Consider the following 25,591-nt stretch of genomic DNA (forward strand, 5'->3'; position numbering starts at 1 on the left):
GATTGGTGACGATCGGGCTGGTGACGGTCGAATCGGAAATAACTCGTTCAGTCTTATCTTGTCGTGGCTGTGCTGCCGTCACTGTGACACTTTATTGTATCACCATATCTGGCAGAATAGAGTTATAATCGCGCGATCAGTCTCACCCATCATTTAGTTTCGCTTCTTTAGGACCGTGGGCGTTGGAACCTGTTCGGTTTGTGTGCCAGCCTGCCGCTGATGTGCCTTGACTCCCCTCCTGCGGCCGTCTTCAGACAAGCTGGAGAAGCGGCTGGCGGCGGAGGACCGCGACATCCCGGAGATCCCGCTGGTGGTGCCGGAGCCGCCGTCGGCCGTGCTGGTGGGCGTGCCGGCCGCCGATGGCAGCTTCACGCTGCTGATGGATGGCTGGGACGCTGGCTGGGTGCACTCGGCCGCTTTCCGCGAGGCTCGCCCCTCGGCCGTGCGCGTTCCCGGCGCCTCGGACGTCGGCGTCAGCGTACGCCGCTTCAGGTCAGTGTCGACGTTGAGGCGCCACGTGGTGAGAGGGGGGGGGGGGGGGGGAAGCGCTATAGAGGGCCGGTGGGGCGGCCGGGGCCGGGTCTGGGCCAGCTCGGACAGGAGCCGTGACATCCGCTGACTGGGCGGCGCTCAGTCCAGGTCGGCGCGGCGAAGCCGGCGTTGGTGGCGGCGCTGACCCCTGCAGCGGCTCGGCATGCGTCAGTTGACAGCTATCAGGGTATGGAGCTACGCCGGGCTGGAGACCGGTTAAGGCCGGGTAAGGCTTGTACAGCATTGTGACTTCATGCGCTGCACTGTGCTGATTCGCTGAGAAGAACGTAGGCAAGTAGTATGTGACTGTTGGCTTATTTCTGAGTTATGGGTAACGCACATAACTACTGTGGACACTCTGATGCCTGAAAGTATTCTGTGGAGGTGGAAAAAAACTGATCGAAGTAATCCCCTTTCTGAAAGGGCGGATGCGTTTGCAAAAAGGTTTCGGGCCGGTTCCTGCGTGTGTTTTTCTGCAGCACAGCATTGCGTGACGTGTTTGTCGACTTTCCCTGACCGCTGTCGCCTGCGGGCGCCGACATCACAGCTGCCGTCCGCTACCCTGTCTACAGCCCCGACGGTCAGTACCTGCTGCTGGGCCTCTGCGACGGCCGGATTCGGGTGCACGCGGTGCAGCCGGACAATCCCTGGTACCTGGACGACTACTGGGTGCTCTCCATGCACGATAACACGTACGGCAGGATCACCGATATCCAGTTTACCTACGACCAGAGGTGAGCCGTCACTGCCGCTTTGTGGCTCAATGGCTGATGGACGTCGGGACTCAACACTCTCGAGTAGACAACAGTGGCAACATTTTTGGCATCATCACAATTGCGCCGCATGTAGCCGTGCACTGGATGCCACTCAGAATGAGAACATATCATGTAGGATCGCACTGCTCTAAATAAAAGCAAATCATGTAAGATTGCACGGAAAGACTGCCTGAGATGTGACATCCTGCAACCAGTTTATTTTTGTCTTATGATGAGCCCGTGTTAATAATCGACGCTTGCAAGGCATACGTTGATCGAAAATGCGTTTAGTTGATTTCATAAGTCGTCTCGTAAACCACGAGAGCTGTGTCCTCAGATAATTGACATGAACTGCTCTGTCGTACAGTGAGCACCATAGGCAAATTAGAATTCGTACAAGGGCAGTGCGTCGCACGCTTTCAGGAACGTCATCACATGCGGGGCGGACGGCAACGTGTTCCTGTTCGACTTCAATCCGCCGGAGGGCATGGCGCGGCCCCGCTCGTCCAGGATCGCCCTGGTCGGCCCGGTGAGTGTCGGCCGAGGTAGACGTGCCAGCTCCCACCTCACGCCACCGGTCTCCCTCCTCCCCCGGCCCGCCCTCGGCCCGCCCGGCCGCGCCATTTGGTCGATGGATCGGGAGGCGGCGGCTGGTCGGCCGTAACCGCGTGCTGGCGTGCATTGTGGCACTGATTGCTGCCAGGTGGACGGATATGTAAGAATCAACATTGCAGGGCACTGCATGGAGATTATGATTACGAGCGATTCAGTTGCATCGGATTTGGTAATAAGTCACGGCGATGTCCGGAAAGCATATGCTCAAAACGTAAAACATTACTGCTGAAGCCACAATCATATTTGGCATTGCCGACCATGATCCTGGTAACTAGCGCCCACGATGATGAGCGGCTGCGGCCACACTGCAGGCGGATCACCACCATCTCCAATCAAGTAATGGGCTGATGCTCCAGGCGACTCGCGCTCTGATAACTTGACGGCTCATAAAAATTCCACAATGTAAAGATGCGGTACGGTATCGGCTGAGATGATGTGAACAGATGTGTATTGTTTTTCGTTTGATGCCCCATGGCAATATAGTATCTACAGACAGCAGGTACACCAGGGTATGTTACGTGACCCAGGGACACCACGACAAACGGTTTTTTCCAGAATGCTGTTGAAGAGGACAGACCTTGCCCTCTAGGCAAAAAAGTGATTCAACACATGTGCACTGTCACGATCGGGGTAATCGTGGATCCCTCGTGCGCTCGTGTGACCCGCTGACCAGGGCCAAGTATATGGTCCCGTCAGCCGCTCATGTGCTGGCGTATCCCGTTGGCCGGTGCCCGGTGTGTGGTCCCGTCAGCCGCTCGTGCGCTCGCGTGTCCCGCTGACCGGAACTCAGTGTGTGGTCCCGTCAGTCACTCGTGCGCTCGTGTGTCCCGCTGACCGGAACTCAGTGTGTGGTCCCGTCAGCCGCTCATGCGCTCGTGTGTCCCGCTGACCGGAACTCAGTGTGTGGTCCCGTCAGTCACTCGTGCGCTCGTGTGTCCCGCTGACCGGGGCCCGGTATGTGGTCCCGTCAGTCGCTCGTGCGCTCGTGTGTCCCGCTGACCGGAACTCAGTGTGTGGTCCCGTCAGTCGCTCGTGTACTCGCGTGTCCCGCTGACCGGAACTCAGTGTGTGGTCCCGTCAGCCGCTCGTGTGCTCGTGTGTCCCGCTGACCGTGGCCCGGTGTGTGGTCCCGTCAGTCGCTCGTGCGCTCGCGTGTCCCGCTGACCGTGGCCCGGTACATGGTCCCGTCAGCCGCTCGTGCGCTCGCGTGTCCCGCTGACCGGGGCCCGGTGTCTGGTCCCATCAGCCGGAGGAGCGGGTGGACGAAATCGACGACCCGCAGTCGTACAGTCTGGAGGAGCAGCGGCAGCGATCGGCGCGTGATGCCCGGCTGCAGCTGGCTGAGCAGCGTAAGGCGGCCGTCAAGACCGAGCTGGCCGAGCTGCGGCGCGACTTCAAGCAGTGGATCGTCCAGTGAGTCGGCGACCGGGCCTTGTCGGGTCAGCTGTCGCGCCCCGCACCAGGGCCGGGCGGGGATGTCCGAGCGGACGGAGTGTGCGGCCTGTCCTCCACAGGACGGCGCTGCCGTGCCGGGGTCGCGACCGACCTGCCACCTGGTGGAGACACCCTGTCATAGCCGGCTGACGCGAGTCCTTAGCTGGCAGTCAGGTGAACAGTACAGGCTGGTTTGGCAGAGGAGTGCGATGGATCGCTTGGAAGACTATGCCATGGTGATGCTTTGAACCTGTGAGTGCTTCAGCTGCTTCGTCATGAAGTGCGCCGACATAAAGTGTGACATGGATTGCTGCAGCGACCAGCAGGCTATTTTGCTAAGTGTGCACTTCCTCGGTGCTGGAGTCATCGAGCATGATTTGTGCTGTGACAGGGCTTACCTTTTATGGCGTTCCAAACAAGCTTAGCGTCCTGCATGGTTCAGTTGACTGTTGCCACCGGTGCCGTTCAGGAATCAGGCTCTGCCGAAAGAGGTAGCCCTCAGCCATGAAGACCTGCTGCTGGACGAACGGATCAGGGCAGAGCAGCAACGCAGAGCTGAGGAGAACCTCGAGACGGTCAGTGGCCGGGCAGGGGCATGGAGATGGAGCTGAGGACGTGGAGACGTTTGGAAGGTTTTTTGTTTGTTTATTTAGCACAAAAACTGTTTTCGTCGGACTTTGTCGTCTTCTCACTGATTTCAACTTGTCTTGAGCTTCGTCGAGTTGAAAATTCAATTTCGAATGCATCCACAGGAAAAATTTACAGCGTTCTTTCGCCACACAATTATGACAAACAAGGTCAGCTTCTACCGCTTCATTTCTTTCAGGCCTACCTCCATGAAATTTGTTATCAGCGTCTCCGTCTTCTCATAGAGGATTCCCTATTCAGGCACATTTTTCCCACTCACAGGCTCGGAAGGAGATGGAATGGGAAGCTGATAAGTACCGTTTGGGGCGCAAGAAGTTGTTTGACAGGTTCAAGAGCACCGTGGACTACGACAGGGTGGTTGTGCGAGGTTTCAAGTAAGCGTCAGTCTTGCTCTATCGTTACGTTGACGACTGGCTCGTGTTAAGACATCAGCAGCGGCGCCACGCCGTTGCGAAAACTAGGGCCAGTGGTGTACCGTGACGGAGACCCAAACCAGGCCCCTCGATCATGAGCCCAACCCGTGGACCACACCTCTACTGAATGGTAGCGATCGGAGGAGGCGCGCCAGAAGTTGGAGAACGTAATACACCTTGTGATACGTGGCCGGTGGAGTGAGGACTGAGATCGCATCGTCGTTTATGAATATTCGCTTTTGAACTTTCTGCTTGTTTTACTGATAATGGCGTGATCATTGAAAAAGTTGCAGTTCAGCAATTGATCCGTGACGCCACAGAACACGACCAGGGAAGGTGGCATCGCCAGTATCACTGCTTCTTGTTTGAGCGTAACGATTCCTTTGGTACGCTTTCATACCGTCGTGGTCCAGAGCTGAGTCTTTGCAACGAGCCACACGTGCCGCACGTGCATTTACCTCGGAACGAGTAGCGCTGCCCTGCCAGCGCGCCCATCCCCTCCCCAAACATAAGCTGCGGCGCTGAGGCTGGCGCCGTGTCGGCCCCGCCACAGGAACTGCCGCGAGGTGTGGACGTTCCGCGTCAAGACGCTGTCCGAGAGCTTCCTGGAGGCGCGCGACCAGAGCGACTCGGCCGTCAGCCAGCTGGACGTGGTGTCCGTCTCCAGGACCGGGTAGGTCCGGCCGGCCTGTCCGTCTCCAGGACCGGATAGGTCCGGCCGGTATGTCGGTTTCCAGGACCAGGTAGGTCCAGCCGGCCTGTCTGTCCCCAAGACCGGGTAGGTCCGGACGGCCTGTCCGTCTCCAGGACCGGGTAGGTCCGGCCGGCATGTCCGTTTCCAGGACCGGGTAGGTCCAGCCGACTTGTCTGTCTCCAGGACCTGGTAGGTCCGGCCAGCACGTCCGTTTCCAGGACCGGATAGGTCCAGCCGACCCGTCTGTCTCCAGGACCGGGTAGGTCCAGCCGGCCTGTCCGTCTCTAGAACCGGGTAGGTCCGGCCGACCTGTCTGTCTCCAGGACCTGGTAGGTCCGGCCGGCACGTCCGTTTCTAGGACCGGATAGGTCCGGCTTACCTGTCATGCCGGGCACCACTGTCCTTCAGTGTCGGCCTGTACAACGGGGTCTGACCGTGACCGATCCGGTGGGGAGAAACAAAAGTGGCCGTGATCTGGACGAACGTAGCCACTTTAACAATTACGTTTTTCTGCCAATCAATTCATACAAGCGTGCTTTCTTATTCATTTGGCAATGGTAACAATAAACTCATCTTGGTTAGACTAATGCCACTGATCAGTACCATCATTCATACGCTGTTAATTAGTGGCCCGCTTTTGCACGCGATCGTTTTGAGCCTGCTGGAACAGCCGACCGCTGGCTGCGCCTCCACTGACGCCTCTGGCTGGGCCCAGGTCGAGCGCGGTCCCCTCCCGCTCCCGGATAGCGGTCCCGGCCGACCCGGACGCCAATCGGTTTGAGCAGATGTCGGTCAGTGCGCGCCGCCAGACGCGCAAGAGCGTCGGCATCCGGGCCTACCGCGCCCTCCTGCGGCTCGAGGAGAAGAAGACCAGGCGGCGGCGCCGCAGAACACAGGTGGGCGGGCGGGCGGAGCTGCGCCGCTGGTGGCGTGGTATGCTGGCGACGGGCGTCTGGTGCGGTGATCTGGGATGAGGACTGGTCAGCACGGTTGCGGAAAGTCCGCCCGGGAGCGTCAGTTGATGGGTTAGAAGCCTGCTGCCGCTTGTGTCCAGGTTCCCGGGTCGGCGTCGTGAGTCAGTGACGTCAGCAGCTGTACGTACGGTAAGGTGCCTCGTTGTTGAGCTGCGGTCGGCGTGATCGCGACTGGTGGCTGGCTGCCACGCGTCCCCACCTCCGCCTGCCGCGACAGAAGCCGCGTCGGGCGGCGGGCGGCTTCATCGCTCTCAGCTGACCTGGCCGGCCGCCGCCAGTGGGCTAACATGATGGCCCGTCGGCCCGACCAAAACCGCGACGACCCGACCGACCTGGCCGCCATCCAGACTGCGCTCGACAGCCTGGGCGACTTCAAGCTGAAAACGGCCGCTGACTTCAAGGTAGTCGACTCGCGCCAGAACACGGCTCGCCTCAAGCGGCACCAGCTCATCTCCGTCAAGGAAGAGGTGGGCAGACTGTAGCTGCTGGTGGGTTCATCTATCTCGCTGATCAGACGGCATAAGACAGTGCGGTGCTCACAACGCCTCGGCGTGACCAGCCTGTTCGCAGAACTGCCTGGGATTATAAAGTGAGGCGGTCAGCTTTGGAGCAGGAGCTCGCAGTAAGCAGGGGAAACACGCAGCTCCGACCCGGTTTTTTTGTAGCAGACATGTCATGAGGCTATACATTTTTTAGACTGGTGCACGAAACTGCATGGGTACACTCGTGTTACGGACACTAGTAGCATGTGAAATATGGGCGAAGCATCGAGTTCTTCTCAGCTTAGATAAATTAAAGTGGAAAGTTTCAATGAATCACGCGGAGGAACAAGTGTTGTTTAACACGCACCGGGGTGGTCAGCTGATTAGAAGGTACTCGGGATGGTAGGGGTTGGGGCCGGTTTGACCCTCTGATATTTCAAAAGCTAAGCGAGCTAGAGTGACAAGAGGCGCAGAGTACGTGGGGCTCGATGTGAATTCGCTGGTGTCTTTTGTACTTCATTATGTCGTGGTCTTCGGGTCAAACACGGTTGAGATCGAGATCAGCACTCAACGTGCCGTCTGACCGCATGTAACCGTGCTTTAGCCGAAACAGCTTCCAAGCAAAATGTATTTAGGGGTCATATCAGGTCAGCGGCCTTATCTTATTTAAAAAGGTCAAAACAAGCCAAAAAACTTCGAGATCATTCTGAATTTGAAACCAGCGTCAAGACCTACCCTAAGCTGCATGTCCGTGAAAGGAAAAGGTTGATCGAGGTTAATTCACGTCAAATATCTTCTCTGGCGTTCACGAAATCAAAATACAATTTGTTAACCTTGTAATAAAAATCCCGAATTTTTGTCAAAAACCATCCACAGAGGCACGTTTTTAAGTAAGAAGATGTGTTTTGGTTTGAGCCTCGATCTGGTTTTCATACCTCACCCAAGGATAGAAAAATAAGCTCCAATTCTAATGTCATTAGTATAATTGCTCCCAAAAGGCTTTAAAGTTGCATGACTTCGTCTTAAACCCCATTGTCGCATCAGCTCAGAATGTTCCCTTCGCTGACAAGCATGGCCTGACTTTGTCTGTTACAGGTCAGTGACCTTAAGAGATGTGTCTATATTCTGGCATAAAAAGTTCAACTTCTGAGTCGTCAACAGCTGTTCAAAGTAAAGCGTTACTACGTCGCTCCATTCGGGCGTTGTCCTGGAAAAATACTTTGGGAAGCGGGGGTCAAATTGATCTCCCACCCGAATATGCGTTGAATGTTGCCCGGACACTAAATCAGCACTTGACAGAACACCTGTGCGCGCAACTGTTATCCGTTTGGCTCTCTGCGTGCCAGATTCGCAAGCACAAGACGGAGTTCAACAGCCGCGTGCTGGAGCTGCGCCGCCGGAAGAAGGAGGTGCTGCGCGAAATTTGCGCATCACTCACCAGGGCCGGGGAGCTGCAGAAGAAGCTGCCGCCCTCGCAGCACGTCAAGCTGCCGGAGCAGCCGAGTCTGGCCGATGACGAGTCGCCCGAGGCCATCTACCAGGTCAGTCCCGGCTGGCTGACGTCGGAGTCACACATCTGATCGGCCAGGTGCGATGACGTGTGCCTTATTTTGTGCGGCTTTAGCCGGGGATTGGTGGCGATACTACTATCGCTAAGGTCAAAAGGGTCTGGCTAGTTTTGAATTAACTAGCTTGCTGGTGCGGTCTGTAAGATTCTGACGGCTGCGAGAGCAGCCGTCGGAATGCCCCCATAGCCACCCGTGGAAGCCGGTGCCGTTCCGAAAGCATAGGTGAATGTGTGCGCATGTCAAGAACACCAGCAGCGGGCGTCTGTTGCAATGGCTTACCGTATTGCCGTTGCCGGCTCAGATCTCGGAGGAGGCGCTGGCTGAGTACCGCAAGGTGGCGGCGGCCGCCGCCGCCATCGCGCACGAGGACCCGGCGGTGGTGGCGGCGGCGCAGGCGGCGGCGGCGGCACAGGCGGCGGCGGCGGCGGCGGCCGAGAGCTCGGCGACCGATAGCACGGGCGCCGCGGGCACACCACTGGGCTCGCTGCGGCGGCGCAGCCTGCTGCGCGCCCGCCACCAGGCGGCGATGGAGGTGGGCGCGCACCGCGCCCGCCCGGTCGTGCAGCGGTCCGACACCGACCAGACGCTCACCAAAGTCGCCGAGATGCGGTGAGCGCGGAGGGGGAGGGGAAGGGGCCACGAACGCGAACACTAGGGGGCAGCGATGGGCGACGGTACTTCGAGGTCAGCTGGGGATGATCTGTGCTCTCTGTCTCAGACAAAGCCTGCTCCAGGCCCAGCCGATGCGAAGCAAGGGAGCCTGTCCTTGTAATTGACAGGTGCCACTTTGTGGAGCGCTAGGAACACTAAGAGAGGTTTGCGTTGTTGCGCCCCGTGATCCTTCCCACAACTTACTGTCAGGTGGCTTCGTGTGTTGCAGGACGGCGTTCGCGCGCGACCAGGAGCTGCGCAAGATGAGCGAGCTGATTGAAGAGTTTGACGAGTGTGTGTACGAAGTGTGGAAGGAAATGGTGCGCATCGAGTACGAGCTGAAAAACGCCGACCTCCGTCTCATCACCAGGTCAGTTGGTGCCAGGCGCCCGTGACCCGCCAGGCGGGTCACATGGCTGAGTAGTGCCAGTGCCAGGACTGTTCAGTCAGATGTCACGGCTACTGCGGCTATATCGACCCATTCCAATAGATATGACAGAGACAGATATCACCACGCGTTACCGGCCAGATCGCCATGCGATTTTCGTTACCTCCTGTGACATGCGGCGTGTTTCTAGACGTCAACACTAGGCTTGCCTGATGAGATTCAGGTCAGATCGCCATGCAATTTTCGTTACCTCATGTGACATGCGGCGTGTTTCTGGACGTCAACACTAGGCTTGCCTGATGAGATTCAGGTCAGATCGCCACGCGATTTCCGTAACCTCCTGTGACATGCGGCGTGTTTCTGGACGTCAACACTAGGTTTTCCAAATGAGATTCATATGGTGGCAGCTGAATGGAGACGAAATGAGAACCAGACACGCGTCTGCATCGCAGGAGAGTTTGCGATGGACTTCAGTTTTTGATGCCACGCAAGTCCCGCCGTCAGGTGGCAATTCACATGATTTTGTAGATAAGCGGAGGTCCTGGCACAGTCCCGTTAAATGCCTATCACCCGCCGAATGCCGCATGGAGCCACGATGTGTTTCTGCGGAAGATTATTAACTTCATAGCCGCGCCCCGTTTGGCTCGTCGAGCTGCGTGTGTGCCCATATCTCGAGATGGAGGTGGGGCGGGGGAGGGCATGGGAAAGACCGGGGGCACATTTTCGGAATAGGCTCAGGGGTGGAACTGCGAACGTCAATGCGTCTCTTGTGCTGGTCACGGTCCTCTTGGCAATGAATGAATATATGGGAAATAACGAGGCAAGAGTTGGCATTCACTATCATAAAGTGGAAAGACCCTGCGCCCTGCGTCAGTCCCAGACCCGGTACTGAAAGACCCTGCGTCAGTCCCAGGCCCCAATACCGACAGACCCTGCGTCAGTCCCAGCCCCCCGTACCGACAGACCCTGCGTCAGTCCCAGGCCCAGTACCGACAGACCCTGCGTCAGTCCCAGCTCCAGTACCGATAGACCCTGCGTCAGTCCCAGCCCCAGTACCGAAAGACCCTGCGTCAGTCCCAGCCCCCAGTACCGACAGACCCTGCGTCAGTCCCACCCCAGTACCGACAGACCCAGTCCACCCCAGTACCGACAGACCCTGCGTCAGTCCCAGGCCCGGTACCGAAGACCCTGCGTCAGTCCCAGCCCCATACCGACAGACCCTGCGTCAGTCCCAGGCCCAGTACCGACAGACCCTACCAGCCGCGTCAGTCCCGCCCCAGTACCGACAGACCCTGCGTCAGTCCCAGGCCCCATACCGACAGACCCTGCGTCAGTCCCAGCCCCAGTACTGAAGACCCTGCGTCCCAGGCCCCAATACCGACAGACCTGCGTCAGTCCCAGCCCCAGTACCGACAGACCCTGCGTCAGTCCCAGCCCAGTACCGACAGACCCTGCGTCAGTCCCAGACCCGGTACTGAAAGACCCTGCGTCAGTCCCAGGCCCCAATACCGACAGACCCTGCGTCAGTCCCAGCCCCAGTACCGACAGACCCTGCGTCAGTCCCAGGCCCAGTACCGACAGACCCTGCGTCAGTCCCAGGCCCCAATACCGACAGACCCTGCGTCAGTCCCAGACCCGGTACTGAAAGACCCTCGTCAGTCCCCAAGACATACCCTGCGTCATCACCCCCAGTACCGACAGACCCTGCCGTCAGTCCCAGGCCCAGTACCGACAGACCCTGCGTCAGGTCCCAGCCTCAGTACCGATAGGACCCCTGCTTCAGTCCCAGCCCCCAGTACCGAACAGACCCTCTTTGCCTTGCGTCAGTCCCAGCCCCAGTGACCGACAGACCCTGCTTCAGTTCCAGCCCCCCGTACCGACAGACATTGCGTCAGTCCCCAGCCCCCCCCCAGGTATCGACAGACCTAGCGTCTCAGTCCCCAGCCCTCCCAGTACCGAACGAGGGATTCACCCGCACCGTTTCAACAGGGGCCGATAAGCGGCAGTGTTGTCTCTGTACCAATTATTGGACTCCCGCGCGCTTCGTTAAAAGATCCTTTGACACACTCAAGGCACTGCGTCGATCTGCTGCCAGATGTCCTGGCCCGAGAGCCTACCGCTTGAGAGAGGGGCCCGTTGTATAATGTATCCCTCCGTCGTGTTGTAGTTACCGCAACACGAGGCAACTTATTTCATGAAGCGTTTGAAGTGCCACTGTCCTCCACGTCACCAATTTCACCCGCCCGTTGGCCTGCCGCCGTGTGTTACTGGGAGGCCGGCTCCGCGCAGCCCGTACGGACCACAACGCGGGCGTCGGTGTTTTTTTTTTGTCTAGGCGGAGAGCACTACTGCTCAAAACTAGTTAATATTTTGCTTTTCGCAGGTGGATTCTGAAGAAAACTTGAACTATCCCAAGGAACGAGGGATAGTTCAAGGAGGAACATAGGCATATCAATGTAAATATTTGGTCGTTTCCATCTACGCTGTCGTTCACTCCACTGACCTTTCAACATCTTTGGAAAACCCGAGTAACTCCGGCAACGCTCTTGGATACTATTATTCACTAGAAAGGAACAAATAGTCCATTGTAAGTTAAACAGCGCCTGCCGTTTAGTTGATGCAGTCATTTAATTCCTGCCTACTTTGGTTCCATTTGTTCCTAAATACGTGCTGAGTTGTCTCTTCCGGTAACTTCTAGCTTCTCTTTCAGCTGAAAAAGCCCAACATACTTCATGTTTCGTGTTTCATATCTTCAGGTTTTACATAGAAGAAAATTTACCTCCAAAATCAAAGTGAGTTAAATCCGGTGGGCCGTTCAAGCAGAAGATTGTTTGCCGATTAAAAGTTAAGAATTGCACAATGAAGTGGTCGAAATTCGGGGACTTTTTGTTGGGGGGGGGGGGGGGAGGAGGGCGCCAAGTTCCAGGGGGACTGCAATGAAGCGTGTACCACCCTTGACGAAGTCCTGGATCCGCCCATGGTTTTGGAAGCTATCGGTAAGCGATCGGCTATGTCAGGCCAAAGTCCCCGGGCCGGCTGACTGCCTGGCCGGGGTCCCCGGGCCGGCTGACTGCCTGGCCAGAGTCCCCGGGCCGGCTGACTGCCTGGCCGGGGTCCCCGGGCCGGCTGACTGCCTGGCCGGGGTCCCCGGGCCGGCTGACTGCCTGGCCGGGGTCCCCACGCCGGCTGACTGCCTGGCCGGGGTCCCCGGGCCGGCTGACTGCCTGGCCAGAGTCCCCACGCCGGCTGACTGCCTGGCCGGGGTCCCCGGGCCGGCCGACTGCCTGGCCAGAGTCCCCGGGTCGGCTGACTGCCTGGACGGAGTCCCCAGGCCGGCTGACTGCCTGGTCGGGGTCCCCGGGCCGGCTGACTGCCCGGTCGGATGGCTGTGAACGATTGGTACCCTGGTGAGGCAGAGCACCCGCCGTGCTCCAGGTTCCGTGAGCTGGTGCTGGTGCGCGAGTTCGAAAAGCAAGAGGCATTGCTAAACCGCGTACTCCAGGAAAAGATGCAGGAGGACACGGAGGCACAGATGGCGGTAAGATGTCACGGCGATTTCAAAAAAGGCGGGCGAGGGGTCTGCCCCAGAACTGAACATGACTGCTGGTCTGAATAAAACAGAATCTGAGCGGTCGCACGCGGTCGAGTGAGATGAGTCATCAAACCGCAACCATTTTGTTGTTTTGCCTGATGCTGTCGACCGTGCTGTTTGAACGCACAGTGGGCATGCAAGAAGTCACCCTTTCAAACTGAGTGGAAATATCCATGCCAGTCACTTTTCGAATGCGGCCGCGCGGGCATAAACAGTGTGAAGCTGAGCATGCTTAGGCTCTTGGACGGGAGGTTTCTGAAGGATGACTGTCTTTCGCTAGACCGTCTTGTCTATGTGACTCAGTGTACCGCACGTTGTCCCTGTTCTGCCGTATTGGTGCGGTTTGGGCCTTGGGCTCTCAGCAACCTCGACTTCACTGTCGGCTGTTCGCTGGCAGCTGGCCGAGGTGACCCAGCGCTTCGAGGCGCGTACACGGGAACAAGAGGAGCTGGAGCAGGGGATCGTCGCACTGGCTAAGGAGGTCACCAACAACATACCCGGCGACAAGTATGCCAAGTTTCTGCTCCGGGTGTACAAGAGGAAAATAAAACGCAAATCTGACACCAAAAAAGATGGTGAGTACGGGTCTCTGGTGAGGCGTGCACTTTGTGTTCGTTCTGGATATTGTTGCATGCTAAGTGTGATTCATTGATATCCAAGTATCTATATTTTTTGGTCCGTGAATTCTGCAATGGAAGTCCTTGTCAACGAGCCGTGCTCTGATTTGGGTGGATAGGTAAAGGAAGCCTTGAATACATTGACCTGTCAGACTGGAGCTGAACTGTATCAAAGCATTGCGGCAGTGGTGAGATATGAACACAACAACGTAGTTCAGAAATACAACAACGTTGTTCAGAAACACAGCAGTGTAGTTCAGAAACACGGCAATGTAGTTCAGAAATGCAACAATGACATATTTTATTATTTGTATTATGTTATTGTATATGTTATTATTGTATATGTTATTTGTATATGTATATGTTATTATTATATGTATATGTTATTGTATATGTATATGTTATTATTGTATATGTTATTATTATGTATTAAATACATATTTATTATTAGATACAGCATGGCTGGCTTGAAGTTTCCGGAATGCCAAAGAAGGCGCGGTGATGGCCATCCGATAATCGAGCACAAGCCGCCGTTTTAACTTAACACGGGTGACTGGTTTCAATGACTGCGTTTCAGTGTTCCCAGTCCGAACTGCACGGTTATGAGAGCTTTCCACAACAAGAAATGGGCTAACGCGTTTGTTTTTGGCCCGGCGAAAACGACGGCAGAGGCACGATTTGATCCTCGTTAGCTGCTGTAGGAAAGCTTTAATCGCTCTTCACTGTGTACAGAGACAGGAGCTTGCACACGTACAAGCTCCTGAGGATGTGCGCTCTCCTTCCTGAATCTATGTCATGTTTTATACGTGCGTGATTAAGTGTTGACAGCTAAAAGTGCCAGGCGGACAGGTAAAGATAAGATCGACGATATGCGATGTTGTTTTGCGTCACGCAAGAAATTTCGCGTGCCTGAAGCGCGCTGAACGTTTTCAGTACACATTTTTGGGTTGTGCTTCCGTCCGCCATTATTTCTCGTGTTTCCTCCTGCACAGAGACATGTCTTCAAGAGCATCTGCGAAAGGCTCGCTGACCGCGTAACCCTTCCCCCTCTCCCAACGAAACTTGAAGGGGTGTCCCACCTTTGGGGAATATTTAAGAGAAACATAATCCAGTGAAACTTCAAGACTAGTTACGTCCAATAATAGCACTGGATAGTGCCACTGGAGCGCCATAAAAAACATAATCAGCATATCAATTTTAATTATTTTTTGGTCTTAGCTATGCTGTCATCGCTTTGCAAAATCATTACGCTTCTTCCTTAAAGTCGCGGTCGCCTTCACCATGACAACCACCGTGCGCACCTCTACTAGTGCGAATAAGAGAACGTTTGTCATTGGCCAAGCGGGCAAGAGCCTGCTACCTAGAAGCGCATTGGTTGAAGTTTGAACCAGCGCGTCGCATGGATCATGTAGCGCTGCTATTTCCAAAACCGAAGTGCGCCCCGAGAAGAGTTACTGCGGCAAACGCCATATGGGAAGAAACCAAATTCAACACATGACGTTTCGTTGAAGTCTCGGAATAATGGCGTCATGTTCGCACATCTTAGCAAAGTGTTCGTAGCTTTCGCAGCATTTATCACACAAGCGTTTTGACACATTAGTGCGTTGCTAACATTATAGGTGACATACCTTGGATAAAACGAGGCATACTAAATGTATTGCTTTAAAAGTGGTGAATAGTGAGTCAAACCAGTTTCTCCCGCATCGTTGGCTATTTCGAATAAAAGTTTAAAATATCCAGAGGAATTTCGAGAACTGGTACGACTGATGAATTGTACGCGTCTGATGTAACAATAAGTGAGAGGCATAAAAAGGTGGGATACGTCTTTTGAAATGAGAGTGAATGGTGTTGTAGCTCAAAACGACGGAACTTATGTCACTTAAAAGACGCTCACTGCTTGTGACGCCTGGAGGGAAATCGTACGTTTGGAACCGTCTCAAGAATCGGCATGGCATGATTGCATTGGCTTCTGCCACCGTTACGCAGGCAGAGGCTGGTCCATAATTGAGTCAAGGAGGTGGCCACGCAACATTGTGGGCCACTCTATAGTTTGGAGTCCGTTCTCCAAAAATCCTCAGATTTCTTCTTTTAATTTTCAAAATTTTTATGCCTGCCATTTTGTATGCGGGAACAATATTTCTGTGCGCGGCCCCAGAAGGCCAAGTGTCGGACGTATGTGCATACATAGAGCGCGTTCATTGTCTTCAGATCATGGTGTGCACCGCTATTTTAAGGCTCAATGTTGTTGACAAGATATGGCAACATAGGTTCATATGGGCTGCTAAATACCATCAAAGTCCAGCACGACACTTGATCCCAGGGTTGGTTGCGGCCAGCCGGTTTCCGGCGGCTAGCCAGCTGGTGGGTGCTGTGAACAGCCAATGACTATCAACAAATGCAGTGTTATGGTTTTGGATATGATGGAAATGTAAAATATGTTAGCATATAAACTGTGTTAGAAGTGGAGTGCACACCATAATGAGAGGCACAAATGAACAATCAAGGGCAATGCAATATATTTCGCTGGTGGCGCTTGAAGTTCTTAGGTAATTGCGCGTAAAAATTGTCGGAACAGATGTGGCTGCTACGATGTGCAGCTAAAACCCCGCGGAACATTGTCATCGTGTAGATCTCGAACTTACTTATCTGAAATAATTCAGCCAGACCCGTATACCCGAGCTGGCAGAACACCATGAATGACGGAAGTGCTGGCGCTCGCAAGCACACGTTGAGCCTTTGGCAACAGAATAAGACGCTTTTGACCTAATAGAAAGAGCCCAAAACGAATGTGGGAGGCCCCAGAGCAATCAAGAGTGACCCAGCTGACTAACACGTAGAGCTCCGTCAACAGCGTAGGTCCTCCGATAAATAAGAAAACCCCAAGACCAGCAGGGTCGTCATCTAACGGATCGATAGGTGAGCCAGCAGCTCAACACAGAGGCTCATATCAACCGTAAACGGTCTTACGAGCAAATGGAAAAACAGGACCAAAATTGTGGGCCCTTGAATAATCGACAGTACCCGGTAGGTGAACACATATGGCTCGGTCAGAGCGTTGGGCCCTCCGAGCAAACGGGAAACAACCCATGATCAATGCGCAAGCCATCTGCGCGATCGGGAGTACCTTGAAACATGAACGTATAGGGCTAATGACAGCAGTGCAGGGTCGTCTGAGTAAATTTGAAATGCCCAATACCAATGTTGCTGACCCTTGTGCGATCAAGAGTTTCCGGACAGGTTAACATAAATAATCCCAGCAATAGTGTATGGTCACCCGCAAATGAGAGCCCTATGCCAGTGTAGAGCACCCTGGGCATTGAGTGCTTCGGTACAATAACCTATATGGCCCCCAGCAACAGCGCTGGTCCCGCCGAAGACGTGGAAAGAAGCCGAAACCAATGTGAAGGGCCCCTGAGGACCCGACCCTAGCAGCCTAACATGTGTGGCCCCGGCAATAGCGTAGGGCCTTTTGCGTGAATGGAAGGAATCTGTGGTGGGCCCCTGGTGTTCCCTGATGCTCATGCCTTCTTTGATCCTGAAGGAGCCCATAGGCTCCGAACGGCCCATAGCCAATTGAACAAGTATAGTTATCACACAAAACTTGACAAAATTGGACGTCTTTAGATTTCCAGGTGAGCAAGTAAGAACGGTCGCAAGCAAAAATGAGGGACCCACTGGCAGACAAAATGTATTCAATGATTGAAAAAGCTGTTAATTGAGAATTTTAAGTATCATGGGATTCTCCAGGGGCCCTACGCTGCTTCCGGGGGATTCCGATCAGTGTTATCTCGATCGCTAAGGAGCCTTCGACGTTGCCATTGATTTATTTGCGCTTGCTCGAAGGGCCCTGCGCTGTTGCTAGATACTCCCTGCTAGCGTGTCGGGACGGTCTTGTCAATCAGGGGCCTTCCACGGATTCTTTCCACTGATCAGAAAGGCTCTGCAGGCTTATGGCCCTACGCTCACGTCGGGGGCCATCTGTTAACCTGCTTAGGCACACTCGGTCGTTCTGAGCCTTCCAAATTGGGTCTTGGGTTCCTTCTATTTGAATAGAAGGTCCAACGTTCTTGTCGGCGGCCCCCTCAGCTCGTCTCCGTGGTCATACTGGGTTGATCGGAGCCCTGCACATTGCGTCTTGGTGTTTGAATTTAGGACCCTACACTCCTATCGGAGCCATCTGATAGCCTGCTCAGGTACGCTCCATCTTTAGAGGGCCCTCCAGGCTGGGGTTTCGGTACTTCTTATTTGAATGGATAGCCTTCAGCTCTTGCCGGGGCTCTTTCTGATGAGCTGCACAGGCACGTCCGATCGTTGGGGAACTTGCACATCGGGTCTTGTGTACTTCCTATCTGAACGTAGGACCCTACGCTCTTGACGGGGGTCCCATTTGTTAACGTGTTCTGTTTATTGCGGGAAATTGTTGGGCGCATCTCGCTGTCCAGAGGTCTTACACTGTTGCCCGGGCCCTTTATGTCCACTTGCCAGGTCGATCTGATCATTAAGGAGCTTTCCACGTTGCCTTTGATCTCCTTGCATTTTTTGGAAGGGCCCAATGCTGCTGTTGGGACGCTATCTGCTTCCATGCGTTGGTGATCTTGATCAATCAGGTTTTCCTCCACGTTTCTTTCCATTTGCCCGAAAGGCTCCACACGCTTTTTCCGGGGCCCGATATGCCCAGGCACACTCAGTTGCCCAGGGGCCCTTTATACTAGTCATATATATATATATATATATATATATATATATATATATATACGCTTTCCACTTGCTCCGAGGGCCGTGTGCTGTTGCTGTGCATCATATATGGTGAGGCACCGCGGCACTCGATGCTCAGGGGTCCTCTACTATGATCGAGGGCCACTTCCCTTTGGTTTCATTCGCGGTGGACTCTTCAGTCCTATCGGGGCCCTTTCTTTTAACCTGCTCGGGCACTCTTGATTGCCAGGGGGCATTGATTCATGGTCTTGGGTGATGCCCCTTTGTTCAGAGGATCCTGTACTCTGGCAGGGGCCTTACATGTCAGCCTGCCAGAGCTCTCCCGATTGTTTAGGGGCCCGCCACTTTAGTCTTGGGTTCTTACTGCTTGCTCTGAATGTCCTATTTTGTTGTATATTTGTAGGTTAGGTTAGGTGGGTTAGGTTAGGGAGCCTCTTTGTTGGTCCCCGGCGGCGCCCATGATCGCTCAGGTTCCTCCATTGGCCTCCCGCGCACCCGTGATCGCTCAGGTTCAGTCTCTATTGGCCTCCCGCGGCACCCGTGATCGCTCAGTTCAGTCTCTATTGGCCTCCCGCGGCACCCGTGATCGCTCAGGTTCATTCTCTATGGCCTCCCGCGGCACCCGTGATCGCTCAGGTTCAGTCTCTGCTGGCCTCCCGCGGCACCCGTGATCGCTCAGGTTCAGTCTCTATTGGCCTCCCGCGGCACCCGTGATCGCTCAGGTTCAGTCTCTACTGGCCTCCCGCGGCGCCCGTGATCGCTCAGGTTCAGCCTCTATTGGCCTCCCGCGGCACCCATGATCGCTCAGGATCAGCCTCCATTGGCCTCCCGCGGCACCCGTGATCGCTCAGTTCAATCTCTATTGGCCTCCCGCGGCACCCGTGATCGCTCAGGTTCAGTCTCTATTGGCTTCCCGCGGCACCCGTGATCGCTCAGGTTCAGTCTCTACTGGCCTCCCGCGGCACCCGTGATCGCTCAGGTTCAGTCTCTACTGGCCTCCCGCGGCACCCATCGCTCAGGTTCAATCTCTATTGGCCTCCCGCGGCACCCGTGATCGCTCAGGTTCAGTCTCTATTGGCCTCCCGCGGCACCCATGATCGCTCAGGCTCAGTCTCTATTGGCCTCCCGCGGCACCCATGATCGCTCAGGTTCCGTCCCTATTGGACTTGGTGCTTTAGCCTTAGGGCAGTCGGATATGTGCCGATGAATTTTTACGCACAACTGTCGAACGTAATTTTGTGTGCCGCCTGCGTCATAGGTGTCATTTCCTTTGCTTTTGGATGTGTAGGACTTAGTATACTTGTACATGACGTTCTTGACATGTTTTGAATGCTAGGATATTTTGTACTCCTCTAGAACAAAGGACAAATTTTGCGTTGATCATTGACCATCAGCTAATTAAATCGCTCAGCCGGCTAGCCGTAAATAACTTAGGAATCAAGTCCGTGCTTTGTTTTGATGGTATTTAGAAGCCAACTTGAGTTTATTTGACATGTTTTTCTGAACTATTTGACCTCAAAATTACAGGATTTAACATACCTGGAGAAAATAAATGGGCTCCATGTGTGTGCACACATAGCACGCCTAGCTCCATAGGGGCTGCGCCCAGTAAGATAGGTTCCCGTGTCAAACATATGCAAACATTTAGTACTAACTTTATCATGACTAAATACACGCATACGCACACACGCGCGTGCGTTCGTGCGTGCGTGCGTACGTGCGTGTGCGTGTGTGTATGAAGTAATGATAAATTTAGTAATAAATGTATGTGTATCTTTAGTACGAGAACCTATCTTACTGTGTGCAGCCCCATGAAGCTAGGCGTACTCACCCCGGAAACGCATTTTTGGCGATGGTAGATGACAGCATGAGGGCAGTGCTGAAGAAGGCAGCGGACAAAAGTCTTGCTGCTAGGAAACGGGACTCGTACCGCACTCGTGCCTTCCGTATTTCCAAGTCGAACTGGGTGGCACGGTCCTAGCCCGACATGATCATGTGTACAGGACAGCTGCGCCACCAGTGACGGGACACATGCCAGATGCGCTGTGGGGAGGGGCTCGGGATCATCCCCTGGACCTGCACGACATCATATGTCTTGTCGGTGATCCGTCTCCTCCGAGGGGTCGGGAGGCTGACCGGGCTCTGACACCATCCATATGATCGCCGCCCGTCCTCCACAGACGACTCGGACGACAGCGACTCGTCCTCTTCCCTGTCCGACTCGGACGACGACTCGGACTCGGACGATGAGGATGAGGACGAGGAGGACGCCATCCAGGAAACCTGGGACCTCAGCGTGTGCCCACCCGGCTGCGACCAGCAGCTCTACGACTGGGTCGCCCAAACGCGGCTTAAAAGGTAAGTGCCCGCCGGCCGACCGCCGGCGCGCCGCTGCCGGAGGCCGGGCTGCTTCTGCCGTGCTGTGGAAAAGACAGCGCCGCGGGTCTGCCGTGCTGTGGGAGAGACATCGCCGCGGGTCTGCCGTGCTGTGGGGGTGACGGCACCGCGGGTCTGCCATGCTGTGGGAGTGACAGCACCGCGGGTCTGCCGTGCTGTGGGAGTGAAAGCACCGCGGGTCTGCCGCGCTGTGAGAGAGACAGCACCGCGGGTCTGCCATGCTGTGGGAGTGACAGCACCGCGGGCCTGCCGTGCTGTGGGAGAGACAGCACCGCGGGTCTTCCGTGATGTGGGAGTGACAGAACCGCGGGTCTGCCGTGCTGTGGGAGTGACCGCGCCGCGGGTCTGCCGTGCTGTGGGAGTGACAGCGTCGTCGGCCGTTCAGATCACTGCGGCGTTGTGCCATGCGTGTGGCGTGAGAAAAATGTCGCGGCATTAGACAGGAGCCAGTCCGCCGCCACTCGTGCTACGAGGGCTAACTTGCCTCGCAGTGTGGCGTTGTCCTTGCGTCCTCGGACGATTTCTGAGCTTGGGTCTGAGTGTGTCAGATGTGGGGGTACAATGGTCTTTCAACATTTGATTCCCAAAAACTTGAAAGCTTTGCAAATATTATAATGTTCTTAGCGGGAAACTTGCGCTTTGACTTGGTCTTTGGCGCTTCCAAATTTTGGCGCACTTTGGTGCGGCACTCTTGGCGCCGTTTTTAGACTTTCTCATGTTGGCGATCACGTACCTAGGCAGTTTTGGCGAAGTGCACTACAGCCCAGGCCACCACATGTCTCCCAAAACCCTGAACGTGAACTGAACGTCCGCGACGGCCATGGGACGTAGGCTCCAGTCTCGCTGTCTGCGGTATTCCTGGCCGGCCTCCTCAGTCGAACTTGTAAGTCAAATTTCCTATACCGTAGGTGCATGTTGATGCAAAGTCGTACCGCACGCATGAAAACGCATCACCGACACCAACGCAATATTAAGTTTTATACAGAAAACGCATTCCATGCCAGAAGTGGAGAAGGATGGAAAGGTTCGCGGATACGTCACACTTTTTGCATGACTCAGGGACTGTTCAACCAGGGTAGGAATACTGTTTTCTTCCAGTCGATGCCCCACCACGTTTTTGCTGGCTGGTGATTTGTCGTTGAGCAAAGATACACATAGGTGCGGTGGGCGTAATTATTTTTCTAATAACATCGATGATTTGTCATGGTTGTGCGCATGGGCAACACCATTTGAAATTGGACTCAGCACATGCATTAAACACATTTACAGAAGCTTCTCATATAAACTTGCCACGCGCTACACAGCTGATCGGTTTCCAAAGAGCAAAATCACCCAAATTATTAGCCCCTTGATAACGGTATCTGGACAAAACATTCAGTCACTAGAAGAGACCTTACAAGATTCAACAGGTTTGGTGTTTAAGTGCCATCACAAAGGACCAGACCATGATGCCGTGCACCTACCATATTTTCCCGGAATAATCAAACAAATGCTTCGAGAACCCGATAGGCAGTGGTGATATAAAACAGTGATGCTACAGTTAACTAACGGGACAAGGCCAGAATGCTGCCAAGGGCCGATGAAAGAAGCCGGCATCATACAATGGTTGCAGGGCTATTAGCGTACCAGAGCCCGAGAGTCGCGTCAGGTCGGGCTTGGCCTATCATGCACAGAACAAATGTATTTTTTGAAGACAAGCTCGCTCGGCCTACGCCGCCGCCTGAAACAATAGACGAGACTAAGAGGTGAGGCGTCAACATATCGAAGACCGACTAACCATCGCGGGCTGATGATGTGCTGGCAAAGCTGCCTCGATAGTCGTCCATTTCCTCACGGCCTTGCCGAGCTCCAGCGCAGCCCGCTCACGTGCAGTCCCGAGCCCCCTCGGTGCCGAGCGCCACCCACCGTCCGCGGACGGCGTCGGCGCACGTGGCGCCGCCGTCACCGGTGGCCGCAGCGGAGGTGGAGGCGCCTCCAGCGGCGGACGGGTAGTCGCTGCTTGCCGCTGGCGGCGACGGAGGAGGAGGCGTTGGAAGCATCGGCACCGCGCGCTGAAGTGCTCGGCGCCTCTTCGGCGCGTACCCTAGGAAATGCAACGGTCTCATAACAGTGGAAACATTAAACACACATGTTGTTTGGCTCTTACTGTGACTGGAGAGACTGTCAGCGTGATGATACTTAACTCATTGGGATATATGTTTTGGAGAAAATATGGAAGTAAAGAAAATAACTAACTTGCGATACTGTAGCTACGTGACGGATAGCGAGGCGATGAGATAACAATGATCGTAAGAGCATTTTCACTGTGCGCTCAGAGTACTTGGGAGCGGTGCGATGGCCACATCTTTGGGCGACCCCAGCGGTGACGGTCGGAGGGAGTGCTCACCTGAGAAATACCTCCTTCAGAAAATGCATATAGGCAGTTCACCATGTCCAACCTTCCCTTGCAACAATGGGGCCTTTGTTCCAGTCATGTTTGTTCCTTTCCTTTCCACAAAAGGCGCATAATGAAAAATGACCGTGGCTCCTGTGCGTGTGTGGTGATGTTTGCGTTTGATAGTTCAATCAGCGTCGATTTTGCTCTCACGAAACGTGTTGTATGTAGGCTTTGCAGACATCAAAGGGGGTTTCGCGAAAATAACAGCGCCGTTGAAAATAACAGCGATTTCGTTGTTGTGGTCCTCCGCGATGTACTTTCAATCTTACGCATTAAGTTCTTGCTCTCTGGACTGTGCTTGTAAGTCCTGAAGCAAAACTCATTGCGAGCACATTCTCAGGCGAACCACATTTCTGTCCCCTTTTAAATCCCGCCGATGTTCGTTAAACTTTTGACGTCCTCAACACGCAAGACATTAGCTTGAAATCACAGTAATCACACACAATATTAACAGGTAACACCCACCATGGGTTGTGAATAATTGATGAACTTACCAAAAAATCTAACAAATAGTCTAATCTATTACCGAAACTTGGCGGAAAAATATAAAACACCAGCGTGCTTTTTCTTCTTTTTTCACGAAAGCGCGGTACCAGCAAGGTATTAGAAACTATCTTAAAGCTAAAGCTCACGGAAGCCAATTCTAAAGAGCTAACCTGTCTCCCATTAAGTGGTTTCAGTTGGACTGTCTTAATTCAGTTGCATCTTAATTCCTATCCGTGGGCCAACGGATAGGAATTCCTTCGTATAGGGCTAGGGTTCCCCGCGGGCTGAGCTGTCTCTTGATAGATAGGTCCATGTCTCGCATGTATACGGCTTCCATCACATATTGCCGTCTCATGCCGTGGCAACTGCCTACCACAGTGGCGCTATCTGCAGTTTGTTGCCGGTTAGGTCGCTGGTCATAGTTGGATTCCGTTTGCGTTCTTGGGCAGACGTTCTGGACGTGCATCGTGATGCGTATACTGAGTGAGATGGTTGTTCTTGAATATGGATGCAGATATTCGTATATATAATATATATATATAAATATATATATATATAAATAAATAAATATATATATATATATATATATATATATATATATATACATGTACATACACGCGCCTGCATAGCACACACCCCTTTCCACAGCCCTCCTGACTCCGTCGGCCTCTGTAGATTGCCCGCCTTGTTTTTCTGTGGACACTCATTTGTGAGGCAGACAAGTCGCAGAGAAATGTCACTTGTGGACTTGGGTTGCCCTGCAGCTGACCAGGTCTCGGCTGGTTCGCCACCATGAACCTGCGCTGGATCTGTCCTGTGTAGCCTTTTTGGTAAATGCCGTCGACGATACCTTTAACCCTCTTGTTTATTTTGCTCGTCGCGTCTCTCTGAATGAGTTGGAAAGCGGGGCATTCCTCAACAACTCGACAGGTCAAAGGGTCAATTTTACACCCTCATCTCTCGAATGTTGCCAAAAATATGCCACAGGAGATGTCAGTGGCGCTGAAGACGCCCGTGATATTCTCAGGTTTCTCAAATGAGCGGTTTCGGAGTGACAGTCTCTGGTATTTTCTTGGTTTGTGATTAAATGGCTACGTTCGGCGGCAATTTTTCATTACTATGAAAGAGAACCGTACAAATATAGGTGTCAAACTGGTTCAAAACCTTCCAAACTACGTATAGGCCTTGGCTGGAGTCATTTCACGCAAGACGCTTATTGTGGTCTTATGAACATTTGTAATGCATGCAAAACAATTTTCCTTCGCGATTTTGAAGCTTTTTTCATTTGAATGTAAAAGTGCGTAGTTGGAACCCCATAATCCAAAAAGATAGTTATGGACTTGGAAAGGTTTGGCAGCCGTGTCAGAAAAAGGGGCTACGTTTCATTTGCGCCATGCGCTGTCGACCTCGGCTCAGAATCTCCCACGCGTCTCTCCGTACAGGCGACGGGAAATGAGCGCATTGTGAGACAACACTAAGCTAACAACACGATGGTTCGCATGCACGCGGACGTCGACTCCGTGCGCCAGTAACTCAGTCTTTACCACATGGGGGGGGGGGGGGATGTCTTTAATGTCAGCGCGAGCGTGCGGTAAAAGGTTCTCGGATGTCTGAGATGTTAGGTCAATGGGACAATTAACAATTAAACAATTAAAACTGTTACAATTAAAACTGTTAGGTCAATGGGACAAAGGTTTCGGCCCGCCGGGTATTTACATTTTATCGATTTTTGACACAAGTTCCTGAACGGAGATAACCGCAATAGATTATATAGATACACCGTTTTCCTCGGATCAAATATCTCGCCAATTAGCGATCAAGTGCGACAAGCAATGCAAACAATAGCATAGAGTGCAGTTAAATATAACTTGCATTTTGCTCCAGAGTTGAATATTATTTTTTATGCATATAAACAAAATTTCCCATGTTTTGCTTCATTTAGCTGCTTGACGCTCTGACGTTCTGACAGTTAGTGATGTCAAAAATAATTGCCGCTTTCGCTGCTACCTCTGTTGTTGACATCGATGACATTCTATTCTTTGTGGCCCCACTGAACCGAGACCCATTCGTTACACCAGTACAGAGGGTCCTCTGGATGTTGATATCAGTCACTGCATAGCATTCCAGGCTCGTCAAAGACTTTTGACCTGTCAACTGGGCTACGTATGTCTTGGGCAACCTGTGTCCAATGTC

The 25,591-nt window shown here is 53.7% G+C and overlaps 2 protein-coding genes across 2 annotated transcripts in view; one reads left to right on the forward strand and one right to left on the reverse strand.

Annotated features, from left to right (window-relative positions):
* The window catches only part of LOC119098880 (cilia- and flagella-associated protein 44), a 55,402-nt gene extending 34,962 nt beyond the window's left edge, over positions 1-20,440 (forward strand). Inside the window, exons 15-31 of the mRNA XM_037221927.1 lie at positions 255-327; positions 367-492; positions 1,104-1,265; positions 1,710-1,815; positions 3,148-3,314; positions 3,805-3,910; positions 4,245-4,357; positions 4,950-5,069; positions 5,806-5,986; positions 6,343-6,531; positions 7,893-8,087; positions 8,416-8,448; positions 8,635-8,723; positions 8,995-9,135; positions 12,589-12,691; positions 13,143-13,320; positions 20,259-20,440. Coding sequence (XP_037077822.1) covers positions 255-327; positions 367-492; positions 1,104-1,265; positions 1,710-1,815; positions 3,148-3,314; positions 3,805-3,910; positions 4,245-4,357; positions 4,950-5,069; positions 5,806-5,986; positions 6,343-6,531; positions 7,893-8,087; positions 8,416-8,448; positions 8,635-8,723; positions 8,995-9,135; positions 12,589-12,691; positions 13,143-13,320; positions 20,259-20,440 — 2,264 coding nt within the window. The remainder of the gene's footprint in view (positions 1-254; positions 328-366; positions 493-1,103; positions 1,266-1,709; positions 1,816-3,147; positions 3,315-3,804; positions 3,911-4,244; positions 4,358-4,949; positions 5,070-5,805; positions 5,987-6,342; positions 6,532-7,892; positions 8,088-8,415; positions 8,449-8,634; positions 8,724-8,994; positions 9,136-12,588; positions 12,692-13,142; positions 13,321-20,258) is intronic.
* A 1,743-nt stretch (positions 20,441-22,183) lies between these two features.
* Positions 22,184-25,591, reverse strand: part of LOC119098890 (prisilkin-39-like) — a 55,609-nt gene continuing 52,201 nt past the window's right edge. Inside the window, exon 9 of the mRNA XM_037221938.1 lies at positions 22,184-22,195. Within this exon, the coding sequence (XP_037077833.1) occupies positions 22,184-22,195 (12 nt within the window). The remainder of the gene's footprint in view (positions 22,196-25,591) is intronic.

Source organism: Pollicipes pollicipes, unplaced genomic scaffold, assembly GCF_011947565.3.
Source record: "Pollicipes pollicipes isolate AB1234 unplaced genomic scaffold, Ppol_2.1 Scaffold_2555;HRSCAF=2994_pilon_pilon_pilon, whole genome shotgun sequence".
Taxonomy (NCBI): Eukaryota; Metazoa; Arthropoda; class Thecostraca; order Pollicipedomorpha; family Pollicipedidae; genus Pollicipes; species Pollicipes pollicipes.